This window comes from Xiphias gladius, chromosome 6 (genome assembly GCF_016859285.1).
Source record: "Xiphias gladius isolate SHS-SW01 ecotype Sanya breed wild chromosome 6, ASM1685928v1, whole genome shotgun sequence".
In the NCBI taxonomy this organism is placed as follows: Eukaryota; Metazoa; Chordata; class Actinopteri; order Istiophoriformes; family Xiphiidae; genus Xiphias; species Xiphias gladius.
This window is the reverse complement of record NC_053405.1, coordinates 919413-936990: the sequence shown is the minus strand read 5'-3', so window position 1 is coordinate 936990 and position 17578 is coordinate 919413. Positions and strand designations below refer to the sequence as shown.

Sequence of the window (17578 nt, the reverse complement as noted above, 5' to 3'; positions counted from 1 at the left end):
GCTCGTGTACATCGGTGTGTATTATTGTGTACAGTATGTCTGACCTGTAGCTGGCTCTCTTGATTCCCTCGGGCCTCCTGCAGCTCTTTCTCCAGCTGCTCCAGACGAGCAACATGCATCTGCAACACACACACACACACACACACACGGGTTCAGGCGTGTCCAGATGTGCTCCGTTTCCACCAGCTGCATCTGTGTTACATCACCTCGTCACAGTTCATCAATTAAATTGTAATATAACTAATGTGTCTATAGTAATTTCCATGTTTAAACAGTTTCCATTATAATAATAAGAATAATGTTTATTTATATACAAATTGTTCACAAAGACCAGACATCAAGCAATAAAATAATTAAAGTGAAAACAGTGAAATGTTTAGATCACATAGTAAGAAAAAGGATCAGATACAATACTGTAAATATACTGTACGTACACGTACATCTCCACATATATAACATGCTATACAGTACATACAGTAAGGTCCGTAAGTATTTGGACAGTGACACCATTTTCAAGGTGTTGATGCAAGTGAAGGGCCCATCGTTGTAACCCTAACCCAAACAAAACAAACCTATCGGACAGAGCAGAACCTTTGGTAGTGACCAAATCAAAACTTTGGTACATTCTTAAAAACAAGGTATGAACTGGTGAGCTCAGCACCACCACAAGGTCTGGAAGACCACGAAAGACAACTAAAGTGGGATGATCACTGAATTCTTTCCTTGGTAAAGAAAACCCTTCACAACATCTAGTCAGGTCTAAGACACTCTGGAGGAGGAAGGTGTATCATTGTCAAAGTCTAAAATCAAGAGACGTCTTCGTTAATGTAAGGATTCACCACAAGGTGCAAACCACTGGTAACACTCAAGAACAGAAAGGCCAGATCGGACTTTGCCAGAAAACATCTCAAAAAAACTCGAGATTCTCTGGACAGATGAAACCAAGATTAACTTGACCCAGAATGATGGGAAGAGAAGAGTCTGGAGAAGGAAAAACGGCTCATGATCCAAAGCCACCACATCATCTGTCAAACATGGTGGAGGCAGTGTTATGGTCTGGGCACGTATGGCTGCCAGTGGAACTGGGTCACTGGTGTTTATTGATGATGTGACTGCTGATGGAAGTAGCAGGATGAATTCTGAAGTGTATAGTTCTATGTTATCTACTCAGATTCAGCCAAATACTGCAAAACTGATAGCTGACTATCATTGACGGCGCTTCACGGTACAGATGGTTAATGACCCAAAGCATAGACAGTCAACATTCAGCCAGTCATTGACTGCAAAGGGTTTCAATTCCAAGTATTAAAAATAATCCTTATGTTAATATTTATGGTGGTTTGTCCAATTACTTTAGAGCCTCTGAAAATGAGGTTAATGGTATATTTTTGTTAAACCCCTTGAATTAAAGCTGAAAGTCGACACTTCAATCTCATCCTGATGGCTTCATCTCAAATCCATTGTGGTGGTGAACAGAGGCCAAATTACAAAAACTGAGTCACTGTTCAAATACTTATGGACCAAACTGTCCACACATAGAGACATGCACACACACAGTGTTACACACATGCATGTGACAGAAAGCCTTATAAGAGAGTTCTTAAGAGCAACTTGAAAGAAGATACTGAGATTCTCGTCTTTCCATAACCAGCAGTTTTTAAAGCTTATTATTCATTTTAATGAAAATCCTCCATCGTGACTGATGATATAAATGCAAGCGACTGTCCAATCAGCCGCCGGCAGTCTCAGTCTCACCTGTGTCCTCTGAACCATCTCGTCGCTGGTGCCGAATCGTTCCTCCATCACGGATCGAACCTGCTGGGCCTCAAACTCCAGCTGCTGCCGGATCAGATCCATCTGCAGAGAAAACTGGGACGACGGGAACATGGCGAGGTCAGAGGTCAGAGGTCAGAGTCGACAGAAACAGAACCGAGACATGATATCAATCCATCTCACACAGCCAATAATAAAAGCTGATTCATTCTCTCTGAGCAGAAAACCCAAACAAACAACGTCGGTAGTTTTACTGGTCACTTTTATTTCGATAAACACAGACAGACGACATCCTGTTTAGAGTCCAAATGATTAGTCCATCAACCGGTTTGATGATTGATCAACCATATACACTGTCCAAAATGCACCGTCCACCTGTGGGACACTTTGGCCTTGGTAGTCCTACTTCAGGTGTGTACTGGTCTGTACTGGACTCAGGCTCTACACAACCTGGACTAATTCTACATTGTCTGAAAGCTCTAAGTGTCCTGATTCTCATTGTTCAAAGCATTTTAGGATCCTCACGTCACTGCAGCAGCTGCTGACGAAGAACTGGTTCAGACCCGTAAAGATCCTGGAGGCCTTAGGTTCCCATTTCCACCATGTTTGTGTCTCTGTAACTTTGGTTCAGTTTCTCTGCTACTCACTCTGACTTTTTGGTTTTAGAATTTAAAAGAGTTTCCTTTCAGAGGAGACCAGGGTTACGACTGTGATCCGATGGGCTGAGGAACAGGGACCTTTTTATTTTGGGTACATTTTGGAACTGATCCTTTTTCACTGTCATCTGTGAGGAGTAAAGGTGACGGTACTTTAGAGCCTGAGGACTCGGTGGGACGCGGTATGGATGGATTGGTCGACAAAGCGTCTGACACAGCAGCCGGCTGCTTGTTCGGTGTTTCCTACCGACGGTTGGCGGTGGCTTCTTATACCCCGACAACGACATTACGCTAACACCAGGATCTATTTATTCCCATGAGCTTCAGGCTCATGAGACGCAGAGACGTTGCCATTTTGTGCTCGTATGTGTGAAGGCGGCAAATGCGTCAGAAATATGACGTTAGAAATCTTCTCATGAATCCTCACTTTAACACGTTTAGCCTCATCGTGTTTAGTGTGTGTGTGTGTGTGTGTGTGTGCGTGTGTTCTCACCGTGTCGATGCGAGGCAGTTGGGCCAGTCTCTGGGACAGCGCCTCCAGCTGGCTGAAGTACCAGCAGCGCTCCCTCTCCTCCCGGTCGATCTCCCCCAGCAGGAGGTTCCTACACACACACACACACACACGCACGCACGCACGCACGCACGCACACACACACACACACACACACACACACACACACACCAGGTAACACTGTTAGCCTCAGGGTTTCCAACTCACACATAAAGCTAAAGAAGCGTTGACAGAGTGTTGACAAAAAGAGACTTTGTGCAATATGAAGAAAAGTAAGAAGAAAAACGAAGAACATGGAGCTGCAGATGAAGATACAGACTCTGATCCGGTCTCAGACTGAGCCGAGCTACAGTTAAACCACAACACTGAACTTCCTTTGACAGCAGCCGTGTTGGAAATCTGACGGTGGAACAGCTCAAACTGCAGCCAAACACAGATTCTGACCGAAAACCATTCAGGGGTTGTGACCTCAAACTATACGTCGAACCAAGGAAGTGGATTCTAAATTCAGTCGGGGGCGAAATTCTGGTTTCCTCTGTAAAACGTCTGCCCAGCTGTAGTTGACACACACACACACACACACACACACACACACACGAATCCGCTCACCTCTCCTTGTACAGCTCCTCCAGGTGATGGTCGCTCAGTCGTCCATCTGCTCCAGTGATCACAGCTGTTTTGGGTGGGGCTCCGTCCAGGAAGTGATGCGGTAGCATGACGGCGGCGGCCTCCCCCCCGGACGACGCACTCTGACGGGACGAAGCTCTCAGCGGACTCCTGGCCCTGCTCGCCGCCGCCACCGAGGACGAGGAGGAGCAGGAGGAAGGAGGCAGAGCCAGACGATCGTCTATCTCCGCCCCTCCGACCCCGCCCGACCCCGCCCCTCCAACACCTGTTAGCCCCGCCCCTCCCAGACCGCCCGTCAGCAGCCTCAGGTTGTGAGGCTGGTGTTTGAGTTCGTAGTAGTTGGTGAGATCCATGTGGAGCTCTGAGGGAGGAGGAAGAGGGTGAGTTATGGTCCATCAGGAATCAACTGCGTTCAGACTGACTCGGACATTGTCGACAGGGGCGGGGGGGTCCAAACTTCTGCTGGGGGGGGTTGGGACACGGTTTGGAAAATGAGTAAAAGCGTTTTAAGACTCAAGTTTAAAGTTCCTGGTAATAATTAACTGACGCTATTAAGAGCTACATCGTTTATTCAGTGTAATAAATGAATCTGCATGAAGGACTTTCAATAATCGAATGTGAAATAACATCAGTAAACAGCTGCTGCGTGGAACCGCACATGTGCTGCAGCCATGGACAGATTGAGAGACAACAGATCCCTGGACACAGACTCGAAACACATGTAGTCTCAGCCGGAGTTAAATGAATTCCAGTCTGGGAAACAAACTAATTAACGTTAATTGGCTGTTTAACTGGATCTAGTCGGCTGCGGCCAATCAGGTTAGTGATTGGGTCGATTCATTTCCCTGTGAACGGTGACCGGTCCCGGCGGAGGCTCTGTGCTCGCAGTGGAGGCAGGTAGAGTCAGCCTCATCCGACGGGTCTATCTTTACAGGAGCATCGCGACATTTCCCGGGGCTGATGAGAAGATGGGAATCAGTGTCATCTCATTTCCATCTTCTCATCTGACTCTGGAGAAGACAGAGAAGCGACGACCTGTAGTTTAGTCGGCGAGTGTAAAGCAGGAACAGACCTTTGAGCTGGTGCAGCACGTCGCTCCTCCCCGACGAGGCCAGGGTCCCCGCCTCCTGCTCCAGTTTACTCTGCAGCTGCTTCAGCACCTCCTGCAACGGAGGAAGAGCAACAAGTGTTTCCACGATACAGGGCCCGAGCTCCTAAAACTCCTCCACCTCACTGCTTTCTCTCTCACAGCCATAATGTTTAGAAACTGGTTAAGAAGTGTTCGACTTTGGCAGCGCGACAACGAGAGCCGGTAGGAAAAGGCTCGGCTGTAACAGAAAGATGGAAATAAACGGTTTTAGAGAAAATCGGCATCGAAACCTACAGTTTAACGTGGTTACAGCAGGAACATCTGTAAACAGGTCTGCGTTTGATCGACTTTATGAGAAGTGTCTCCTTCAGTCCTTTAAATCCCTGCAGCCGAACAGCAGACGTTGAATCGGCTCTGGCTGCAGACCGGCAGGGCTGTGTGTTGGCGTTGTGTCGTTCTGCTCCACGCAGACAGCGGCGCGATTCCCCGGAGGAGCTCTGTTTGTTGACTCGCTGGTGCCGTTTCAGAGCTTTGAGAGCAGTAATGGGACCGGCTGAGAGCAAAACCACCACACCCTGCGATCTACGGCGTATCCCCTCCTGACCCAGCCCTTTGCACGTGGCACCACCGGACCCGAGACCTCCGGCTTTTCACCGGTTGTTGGGCTTGAACCGTTAAAACCAGGTCCAAAGGCGGCACTTGTTTGCACCAGGACTGTTTCATTTTACTACAAACGAAAACGTACCACATCAGGAGAATTTGAAAGATGCTACAGTCACATGAAACGTGCACTAGGACAGTATTCAGGTCCGATACCCGGATTTAAGCTCCTCCTTCCTGCTTCGCTCCGGATGTTAGAGCTTAATTTAATTTTATGGGCAACTGGCGCCTTCAAATCTCCCCTATTGTTCTTTCTTACTGACCTCAATCAAATCTAAATGATACCGAAGTCGTCGGCTCTCTGACTTCACAGCGAACCAGATCAAGCATCGCGCTGTTCAGATTGAGTTCTGACATTTAAGATCAGCTGACACAGAAAAGCCTGTTCAGAAAAATATACCTGTGTTCCACAAAAAGATAATAATGCCCCAAAAACAGGTCGAATCAAAAAAAAAAAAGTCACGGTAGCAGACAAAGTCAGAAGAGGTTTAAAGAGAATTATTCCCTGAGGTCCAGTCCATCCTCCTCCTGGTTTCAAACTGGACTCCGTGTCCGTCGACCTCCTGCAGACTCACCTGCTGCAGGTGAATCGCGTCTCAGCCGCTCCTCTCTGATCCGTTCTGTTTGAGAGTCCGACTCCGACGTCCTGATTCTGACAAAAACCAGCCGAGCTCTGTCTGATAATCCAGCTGCTCTCAGCATCTGGACACGTGAGTGCGTGTCAGTGTGTAGTCACGTGTGTGTGTGTGTGGACGTGAGCGTGTGTGTGCAGCTGAAAGGATTAATGTTCAGCTTTGGGTCTGATTGTACAGGTTTCTCTCTCTGTCTCGCTTTTAGTTGACCGACGGTTTAACTGAGAGTGGGATATTTTAAGTAAACAAAGAAAGGAACACGACACTATTCCGTCGTCCCAGCGACACAGTGACGTGTCAATGACTCGAAGGTGGCTGCTGAACGAGTGAAAAACACAGTGACATGACGTTCTTCGCCTGCTTACGTTGTTATAGATTCACGTGATTTGAAAATGACCAGCAGCAACAGTTAAAACAAGCGTCGCACAGAGAGATGACAAACTCTGCTGCTGAGCCTCGTCTTTGTGAAAGAGACGAGGTTCATAGCTTCAATCTCTTCGTGAATCTGTCGTTACCCTGAGAACTGGTAGAAAAGTATGTTTCATCTCAGCCGCTGCCAGTTGAGTCGTTCACATCTTCCAGGATGCGTCTCTGGTGGATGAACTTTACGTCTGCTTCACTCTAAATGCTGGTTTCATCATCGTTACCAACAAGGCTTCGCTGCTGTTTTCACACAAACTGAGTTGTTCTATAATCTAAGTGACTCTGCACGTTAGCCCACGAACTTCAGCTCAGCATCAGTTTATCAAACTTTTCAACCACATGAAGAAACATGTAACTGAGCTCATCCTTGTCCCAAGGTTGACAATGAAACTGTAAAACAATCTTATTCTAAAATAATCTTGAAAGAGATAGTGAGACGGCCTTCAGCCATTTTGTTAAACACAATTAAATATTATATTTGATCAATGAAGCCAAGCTCCAGAAAAAGGGGGTTGAATTGTGGAGTGAGGAGTAAACATGGTGTAAAACATTAGAAACCGCTGCTGGTTTGCTGCGGACTGACCTTCATGCCGAAGGTCTCGGTCTCCAGTTTGGACAGGTGGTTGGAGTTGTCCTCCAGCTCCCTCCTCAGGTGGGAGTTCTCCTTACGGAGCACCTCCACCTGGTGGGCCAGCTGGTCGTAAGAAGCCACGGCGTTGGCCATCTTCACACTCAGCAGCGCCCCCTGCAGGAACACACAGAGAGGAGGGGTGTTAGGTGTTAACCTGCCAGGTGTTAAGTGTCAGGACGCTGAGGAAGAGTCCTGTCTTTCTGTGGTGACACTTTATTTCACATCCCATGTTTTCCAGCTAATTTCCTGGAAACTTTCCTCATCATTTCCTTAAAAAATTGCTGCTATTTAGCTGTAAACTGCCTGGATATTTCCAAGAAAGGCCGACGCTGCTTGGTGCTAATTATAAGCGCAATGGGGAAAGTGTTAACTATGAAACGTCGTCGTCACAAACTGAGAGCGAAGGTGTGAGGTGAGGGGAAGGGATCTGCCCTTCTCCTCACCTCACACCTCCACCCTCACGGAAACGTTTCCACAGATCTGCGTCTAGGCTGCCCCACAGTCCGGCCTCCTGCGACGGGGCCGCTCAGATCTCCCCACCGCCGCGTGCTTAAGGAATTAAATGTGTTCTGATCACTTTGTTTCTGGCTCGGTGACAAGAGGCCCGTCCACTGGGAACAGTAAGGGGCCCTTTAGTGAACCCTCATTCGGACACACGTCTGGTTCAGTTCAGGACCAACACGTGGGCCGGTTTTTGAAGAGGGATCAGTCCGTTTTATGGTCATTTTATTATACCGTTGTTTGTATGTTCTTGTTGACTGTCATGTAAATAAATAAATCATCCTGACGTTGCCGAGTGCAGATGTTGTAGAAAGAAAATCTTGTTCAAGTTGGTTTTTAATATTAACAAGATTGTTACTGAAATCAGTCTCCTGTCTGGGGAAAGCTTCAGTAAAAGCCGAGTTCCAGGACTTTGAGTCAAGCTGCAGCCAGAGAGACGGAGCGTGTAGCGCAGAGAGGGTGAGGAACAGGGTGTTCATGGGGACCCAGCAGCTGCAAACACGCTCACGTCGCATTAAGACACAAGCCACCTTCCTGCAGAGAACCTCTTCTTCGGTCAGTCAGGTTTCTGACTCTCTGTCAAACAGCTCGTCTGTTTTAGTGAATTCTCGCTTTCCGTCTGGTTTGGTGTGTTCACTGCTCTCGCTCACGTTCAGGAGAAAACAAGATGTCTGCTCCTGCTCCTCCTCCTGGGCAGCAGATGGCTCACAGGGACTCTAATCATCTGTCAGGTCACTTTCAGCCTGGATCGATGATTTTCGCTCTGAATGGACGGAGGCTCACTGACGGTCTGTTAGATGACGTGTTATCTGAGTTTGTCCTCCGGCCGTTTCCAGCCTCCGCTCATCTGATCCTGAATCTGCCTGAGAAAACATCAGCTTTTCCGCTCGTGACTCTGGTTTTGATTGTCCCTCTGGTCTCTGGTGGAGTAGAAGGGCTGGAGGTTTGAGCAGGAAATGATTTCTACCCCTTAGAGACATCAGAGTTTAGACTGGGATCTTTGGTAGACGCACCCGTCTCTCGCTCCGCGCGTTGACTTCTGCTGTGTGGAGCTTTCGGTGGCTCGCTCTGGACAAGGCCACGAAGCCGGGGCTCAGTTAAACAGCGGCGTCTTTCCTGAAGCTTCCACCGATGATTTTAGTGACGCCAGCCGGGAGCCCATGCCCGCTCTCAACAGGAGAGACGGTCGCATATTACCCCTCCATGTATCTATATTTCCATTCTAGTTTAGCTCTGCCGGCTTGTTTCCTTTGAAACAATGAAGAATTTCAATACTGTATTAGTTTTTAGGGTAACCGTGAAACGCCTGTCCAAACCGTCGGACTAACACCGGCACGTGTACAGCACCGACCTTCAATAACGTCCTCTGTCCCGGTTAAATAACCCGATGAGTTTTGACTCATGAGCTGCACACGCTCAGTCTGACTGAGTCTGACTTTGACCTTCACTGCAGAGACGACCGGTCAGAGCTCGATCAACATGTGAGCAGGAAAGCGGGTCTGTGCCTGCTCAGCTCTGCAGACCCGGGGTCGGCGCAGCAAATGTCACTGCTGCATTCATTACGAGGCGTTGACCCCCAGGGGGCCGAGGATAGGAGGAGGAGGAGGCTGCAGGTCTGAGAGGAGAATCTGGGCTGATGTGGATTTTATTGGATGTGTTCTCAGGTTACAGGACAGACTGCAGAGGGACGACTCACGCTTCTGTAGGAAGGGAATTATTTTAACATCGTGATTAAAACAATTCTATCAAACACAGTTGATACATGAGGTGGAATGAAATAAGAAACTCTACAGACAAAGACATAAATAATGTTTAATGAGATCCAGCCAGTGTTTCACCTGCATTTAATGGTTCCTGATGAACACAGATAAAGAGCGACCCAGCAGATCACCAGAATCGCCGCACCGTTACCAGGCACTGTCAGAGAAAATCTCGCCGCCTATCTCACTGTCGGCCACAGCCATGAGTCAGCTCGTTCTACTGCCGCCGATGAAAACACCAAACCTTTCTGACAACAACCACACAAACCAGAAGTTAAAGCCACTACATGCAGAAGATCCAGATCCTGGTGCAGTCCACTTGTCTCCGTGTCCCTGTGTAGCAGCATGCACCGCCCTCAGCCCCAGAATCTCACTATACAACCACCCGCACAAAGCGGCTTCCAGCTCAAACTGAGACCTAAAAAAATGTCAAGTGACTCAAACAAAGAGCTGCTCACAAGGATGTAAACACACACACACACACACACACACACACACACACACACACACACACACACACACACACACACACACACACAGAGCCTGCTCACATTATCACGCTGGAGAAAATCAAAGTCTGGTTATGAAACAGACGAGCAGCCGAAAAATCAATTTAGCCTCAAACCTGATCTGACCTGCTTATAATCAATACTGTGATGAACACACACACACGTTCTTTCCACTGTCCCCGCGGGGACACTCATTGATTAATGAATGCTTTCCCCAGCCCCTCGCCCTCCCCCTGACCTAAACCTGGTCCCAACCTGAACCCTAAGACCGGGTCTGAACCCTCAAACTGCCGTCTTCATGGGTCAGTGTGATGATAACGAGCCGCTGCCCTGCCGAGCTCCGTTCGCTTGGTCCTCTCCAGACCACAAGTCCACTTTAACGGCGTCATGAGGTTCGGGACAGAAGCGATGACTTTTAATGAGGGAAACCAGAATCTGACAGTAACGCCACATCAAGACCGCGAAGCTACGTTCACGTTCGTTTATCATGAAGTCAGAGTCACCAGCCGAGTGTCAGAGACTGAACGACTTCCACATTCACACAGACGACCTTCGTCCGTCCACGGAGATCAGCACAGACACTCTAGTTCCCGCCAGTGGAAATGGGCTCAGTTCAACTCCGACACCGCGGTGGTGGCGGCGACGTTGGAGGGGGGAGAAGCACACGGGCTGCTGGGTGCGTCCATACAACAGGACCCGACCAGACCTGATTGGACTGGAGAGAGTCTGGAGCTGATACCAGGCTGTGAGACTGAGGACAATGGGTCCTCAAAGGGCAGTTTCAGGGTCCAGACCTGGTTTTAGGGTTAAGTTTATTATGGGTCAGGGACTGTGCTATATCAGTGAGTGTCCTTCCAAGTATAGACATCCAAATGTGTGTGTGCGTAGGTCCACTGATACTGCAGACCTCAGCAGGTGTGTTTCTGTGTGTGTGTGTGTGTGTGTGTGTGTGTTTAATGTCAGTGTTTTCCATCAAAGATCTCTGATATATTGATGTTCTCTGTTACCATGGAAACAGGCCCACATCCCCCCCTCCATCGCCATGGTGACACATTTACATCAAGGGATGGCTCTCTCTGCCTCCTCTGTCAGCTGACACACACACACACACACACACACACACACACACACACACACACACACACACACGCACACACGCACGCACACACACAGCTGCTGCAGTCGCTGCAAAGCATGCTGGGTAGGAGAATGTGCAGCTCCCGAGAGGAAAAACGAATCAAACGGAGAGAGATTTAACGAACGTTAAAGGAGCCCATTACCAGTGCGGTCGCTATGGAAACGGCCTATCCGACGCGTGTGACCCAAATACGAGACGACGGCGCGATGAGATGAAACAGGAAGAGAAGATCAGAGACAGAAAGAGGAAAGGAAGAAAAACCACGTGCAGTGATGGAGGACAGAGGAAACAGTGAGAATAACAATGTGAATAATTAAAGACAAAGATGGAGGATGACTTCTTTTGTTATTGAAGCGTTTAGTGTTTCTTCTTTCAAGAGAAATGAAAACAACCAGACGCAAAACACAAGAAATCAACACAAAACACGAAGCAGAAACAGCACAGACGGCTTCATCTTAACAAGTCCATCAGCACAAAGAAAAGAAGTCCACGTCTGGGCCCGGAGCCACGTCCGACCTCCCCGCGCCCGCTCATCCGCTCGTTCATTCACCCAGAGCAAAATGTTCATAAGCAATGAAATGAAACAAACATCGAAGAAGCAGGTCAGCTCGTCACGAGCGCAATGCTGAACTCATGAGACACATTTTACGGAGGATGATGGAAGAGTGATCCAGATGAATGATCGTCATCGTCCATAAACGTCCCGCTCACTTCCAATCCAAACCCCCGGAAGAGCAACCGGGAAGACCGAGGGGACGTCATCCGACGGCTGCACACAATAAAATCCCCCCGAGTAACAACATCCATGGAAGGACTTCGCCCAGAGAGGCTGGACTAGAGGGAGACCGAGGGATCGAAACAACAACAATGGACACAACTGAGCGAAAGTGTGCCGCTCACCAGAGGACGAACCCTTCACGTCCTAATGACTGTTGAGTTCATCCTCTGACTGATCTCTGAACTCGGCAGAATCTCCACTTCTTCCCGTTTCGTCTCTTCTCCTCTGTCCAGCCCTTGAGCTGAAGCGTCACCGCAGCCAAACGACCTGCTGCTTGGTCTATTTCGTCTCTCGGACTGGACGGTGGTGGAACCGACGTACAGTTCACCACTGACTCCCATATGATCAGGCTCTACTTTGCTTTAATGTTCCCCTCGGTAACTGTATTTAGTTACACATTTTTTGTACATTCGCTCTGAAATAAAGTAACGATTCTACATTAAAGCACCAAGTCTCAGCTCTAATTTGAGCGGGTTTACGTCACTGTAGAAAGAGCTGCGTGGAGGAAACAGCCCTGTAAACACATGGCGGCTACATTTTCGGGGTTCAGAAGCAACTGAACATCGAGCAGCCGAGTGTGGTTTCCGCGTTGGTTCATCCCCAGAGAGGTCAGACGTGGCTCGGAGCTGAGGATTTAAACGACGCTTTCACTAGTATCTTCCTCCTGCACGCGGCTGCTGCTCTGCTCCTTCGCAAACACACATTTTCAGCTTTGTGACTTTTTTCATAAGAAACGTTGATGTGTTTAAATGTATCGTGTCTCTGAACAAAGACACTGTGGATCACTCCTACCACCTGCTCCACCCCCCGCATACTCCCAGGCTCCCATCCTCCATCTCTCTCTCTGCCCCCTGAGACTGTCTGGTTACCGCGGCAACCGCATCCTCCGGGCCAAGGAGAGGAGAACGAGGAGGAGGAGGAGAAAATGGCGTCGGTGTGGGGAACGGAATCTGCCTGTCAGGAGAGTGTTATACCACCATCTCCAAACCAGGAGCGGACCATGGTTTAATCCGGTGAATTAGACTGACAGGACACGGGAGCAGCAGACAGAAGCTGCAGCCGATAAAAACCGGGTCCGGGCTGAAGGCTGCATGAGGTGTGATCCCAAAAGCCAGAGGCTGATTCTGCAGACCACAGACCAGTCAGTGTCTACTCTCTGACTCCTGCAGACAACCACACACATGTTAAAGCCAGATGTTGTACCGACTGACTGACGGCATGAGGCCTTTAGGGTCCAGGGACTGGGACTAGGTCTAAGGCTGAAGCTCTGAATACTATGGAAAGCAAAGAAGGCCAAAAAGATGCGCTGTCAACCCCAGATTTTGAGCTAATTGGCCACTTTTTTAGTTTCAACAAATCAATGTTGACGTTTCCTGTTGGCGGCTGAACATACAGGTTAGACCCTTTCTTTGGGCCTGGGGGGCCCTACCACTACTCAACGCAGGCCTACCGAGAAGGTCTTTGTATTGCAGTAAGGCAACCAGTATTTGTTTTAATCAATAAAATCAAGTTTTAAAAACTCATTTTAAAAAAACTGGGCAATTCAAACATTTCTGGTGGTTGCCATCGTGTTAACCAGTGGACACGCAAACAACGTGTTGATAGTGTGACTTCAGATGTCGTTCACGAGGGTTTGAACTTCTTGGCTTTCCACAGAACGGTCGGACCTCACAGAGACCAACACTAGCATTTTGTTTCGGCGGTCCTCATCAGCTACCGCGTTGGCCCAACCGTGAGACGACCCCACCCCCCGAGAAGAGAGTCCTCATCGCTGAAGCCTTTTCTCTGGTAGAAGTGAAACATGAAACACAGTGATACCTAAACCCACAACAGCGCTCACCTGAGCCACGATTTCATTAACTCTGACGTGACTGAACCACGGCCTGCTGGGAAAAAAAAAAAACTCTGAGAACATGCTGACTTTTCAATGTGCATTTGAACCTGACTCGGGACCTTTCAGACCTTTTTTTTCTCTGAAGCTGATGCTGTCACTGGATGTGGAGCAGCTTCGCGTTTGTCTGATGTGAATCCGCCCGAGAGCTGAAACCAGCGCAGGAGGAGGAAGAGGAGGAGGAGGAGGACGAAGCTTTTACTGCAGCACACTGACCGCCATCAGGGAGTGAGTCAGCGCTCGCACTTCCTGTCCTGTTGTTGCCGTTAACAGGATGAAATGTGAAATATGCTGCGTCCGTCTCTGTGAGTTCTGGAGGTCGACGCTCGGCTGGTGAGAAATAAATATCAAAATGTGATGAGAGCTGCAAGAAGCCGGGAGCGGCTGAGGTTACGCCGGGATATGAAGATTCATGTCTCACGATCAAAAAAAAGGCATTTTACTTCAGAGACAAATGACTTTTCCTCAGATGCAAGTTGAGAAATGTTGATGCAGAATAATATGAAGGTTATTAAGACATAATTAAGATCTGTTGGTGTAACTGTCACCAACCAAAGAATAAAATAACTGCACACGATGCATCATGAAGTTAAAATGATTTGCACTCGACGTCTCGGGATCGTGGCCGAATGACTGGATGAGCCAAACTTTGCTCCGGTGAAACAAGGATAAAACTGAAAGAACTGGTTCTGGGGCGGACAACGAAGACCATAAACCAACAAATACAAAAATCAGCCTAATGTCACAACAAGCTCCCAGAACAGTGCAGCTCTGCTCCGACTCTCAGGGCCGAAGACTTTTCTGTTGGACTTTTACTAAACTAAATTTGGGACCATTTCTTCATTTGTCTCACTGCACTGAGAGTCTTATTCTGTCCGTCTTATATCTTGTGTTAATTTTCATGTAGTGCACTTGGTATTGGCCTTGTTGTTGAAAGGGGCTGTGATTTCAGTCATGTTTGAGCCAGGGTTATAAATTATAGCTAAAATATTTAAATAAAATGCGGATTTTTAATCTGCTTCATGACGATTTTAGTTTAATGTAAGTTCTTCCTTACGATACCTGCGGTTCTTCAGCTTTAAATTAACTCTTTTAACTAACTTTTAATTGACTGTGTTCAATCATATGATCAGCGCTCAAATTGTAATTATTTCAGAATAAAAGCACCTTGTCATTTAAAATAATTTAATCTAAAACAAGATTGATGAACCAAATCTTTTACTGATTCACAGTCGAAGGATCAGTTCGGTCTGATTACAACGTGTGAGCCTGGATTAGCTGAGCCGTCATCTGCTGGTTTAGACCATGTGATACAGCTGAAAGCTCTCAAAACAGTAAGAGCACCTTGAGTTGTCTCATGTCACGAATGACTGATCAGCCCGAAATCGATGCTTCTGGTTTCCGTCGCCTTTTACAATTGTAAACTGAATTTCTCTGGGTTCTGAAATAGATCCGCAACTAACCATTATTTTTATCATCGATTAATCTGCCGATTATTTTCTCAATTAATTAATTGATTGTTTGCTCTATAAAACGTCAGAAAATAGCGAAAACCGTCCGTCCCAGTGTCCTGGAGCACAAGGACCCGCTCGTTCTTCCAAACCCTCATCGTTATGTAAGCTTACGTCGGAAGGACGTCCTGTCCCCGAGGGTCGCTGAGTCACAGTCAGAGCGGCCTGAACTGTCACGACCCGAAAACAGCCTCAGAACGTCTGATCTGAGCCGACAGAGTCTGATCACCAAAAGGTCAGAGGTTAAAGTCCTTCCTCTCCGCAGCTGAGTCCGTACAGGTTGTAAATCAGCCAATGAGAGGACAGATCAGAGCGCCGGTCTGAGCGACATGAGACGGGTCGAACATCCAACATCTGAATCTTCCGTCTGCTCTCGAAGGAAAGACGAACCAGTGCAGTTCGGTCCGGATCCAGACTCCTGGTCCAGAATTCCTGCGGCACAAGATTCTCTACAACGCTATGCATCCACACAACATTACACACAATACCAGAGGTCTCCATTGCTGTGCCTGCAACATGCGTCAATCGTCTCTGCCGCCACTGAGACTGAAAAGGTACAGTGGTCAGGCGGTCGCAACAGAAACTAAAGATAAAAATGAGTTTCTTAAGTCAGAATAAATCGTGTTGGTGTGTTGAGGGCAGGGAGAGAACTGGACAGTCACTCATCAAGTCCGCTTGACGGTGGAGATCTCCTTTATTCTGCTGCTGCTCCACCGTTCATCAATGATTAGATCCATTTCCTACTCATCAAAGTCATCATCACAAAGTAAAAATCCTTCATTTGACCCAGAAACGCCAGGATAAAAAACTACTGATCAAACTAGTTTTGACTCTAAAAGTCTGAGAAATGTCAGAAAGCTGCAGAGTCTGGAGCTGGTTCAGAGCAGATCCTCCAGGACACAGAGACGGTCTGATCACAATAATGAAGACAATAAGAATTGTCTTCAATAATGTATATCAATAATAATTTGATACGACGTTACACAACTTCTCTTTGTCTCTTTTTCATTTAGCAGCTGCGAACAAACGAGCAGAATAAATCTGACCTGATTCAGTCTCCGATCGTCTCCTCTGTCTGCTCTCGTCAGCGTGGAGCTAAATTCTCCTCGTGATCTGGTTTCTCTGACAAAACCTCGTCCACCGGCAGCAGAACGTGTCTCAGCAGAGTTTGGTTTCCTGTGGTTTCGTCCCCGTTTCTATATTTACAGCTTATAGATCAATCAGACTGTTGTTGTTTATTCCTGCAGATTTAGAGATTTCACTTTTTAAAAATGATAATTCCACGTGTTGTTTTAGAAAAACAAACCCCTGAATGACCTGTAGGATTCTTTAAGCGAATGTTCAACATGGCGGATGTCGGGTCGATCTGTATCTCTGATTGGTTATTCCCTCTCTGATCAGTCATGTGATCAGCGTGAGAGTTGGCTGGAAGGAAGTCGCTGATAAATGTGTCTTGTTGATCGAAGTCGTTACTTCAGGCTGGAGAAGATCTTGATCTCACTGAGATCACGCGATTAAATAAAGGTTAAATATAAAACACGATGGTTCTGGGTTTGACTGTAAACCTACGGGAGACGATTGAAGACCCTTCAAAACTAAATTAAACTCTCAGGAGGAAAACAGAAGGATTCGTCGACTGCATTTTTATAGCACTGCTCAGTCTGGCTGCCAGGTGAGGTGCAGGTCCCACCATCAGGAGCAACTTGCTCAAGGACACTTTGACCTGTGGACAGGAGGAGCCACTGCTGCTCCACAAAGAGAAAAGCTCTACCGGACTCTGGAGAACCAGTACAGACCAGTAGGAAAGCGGCCGACAAAACTACAGAGACATTACAGCTACAAACCATTTGGGGAACCGGTCTGCAAAATGCAGCTGAACATCACAGACACAGCAAATATGAGACTGGACTTGGTTTGGGTGGATTCTCGGTATTAAAAATACGAATCAGTATCCGGATCATGTCCATCACTGGCCCCTGAGTCTCTGAATTATCTGAATAAACCTTCCATTTCTACAGCGTCACATTTCAAATCTTTTGTTTTCTGCAGAAAACAACCTGAGATTCCGGCCTTTCTCTCTCTACGCTTCACTTCACATACCTGCTGATCAGTTTCCATTCACTTCCTACACCCAGGCAGGTGTTAGCTCCGCTGCAGGTCTGGAAATCTAACTGCAGAGACCTGAATCTTGGTGCGGAGACATAATCCATCACAGTAACCTTCAGTGATCTTTAGTCGTTTTGCTCCAAAGGTAAATTAGCATCATGGGAAGATGCAGCTGAGAGCAGGGACTCATTTTGAAAACACTTCCTGCTGGTGCATTCAAAGACCCTCCAAGACATTGGATTTTTGAACCATGTGGATCTGGTTGTTTCTTCCATGAAATATGTTGCGGATTCTCAACGTCCGAAGTCAGAGTTTGTCAGCAACAACAACCAATGGAACAACGAATGCTCCAAATTAGATTTATTGCTCGATACCTTCCAC

At 47.5% G+C, this 17578-nt stretch overlaps 1 protein-coding gene across 1 annotated transcript in view; it reads right to left on the bottom strand.

Moving 5' to 3' along the window:
- apc2 (APC regulator of WNT signaling pathway 2) overlaps positions 1-17219 on the bottom strand; it is a 47809-nt gene extending 30590 nt beyond the window's left edge. The window contains exons 1-7 of the mRNA XM_040127740.1: positions 17192-17219; positions 6956-7117; positions 4640-4730; positions 3550-3928; positions 2923-3031; positions 1756-1869; positions 45-119 (exon numbers count right to left, since the gene is read on the bottom strand). Coding sequence (XP_039983674.1) covers positions 45-119; positions 1756-1869; positions 2923-3031; positions 3550-3928; positions 4640-4730; positions 6956-7117; positions 17192-17209 — 948 coding nt within the window. The 5' untranslated portion in view covers positions 17210-17219. The remainder of the gene's footprint in view (positions 1-44; positions 120-1755; positions 1870-2922; positions 3032-3549; positions 3929-4639; positions 4731-6955; positions 7118-17191) is intronic.
- Positions 17220-17578: the final 359 nt, after the last annotated feature.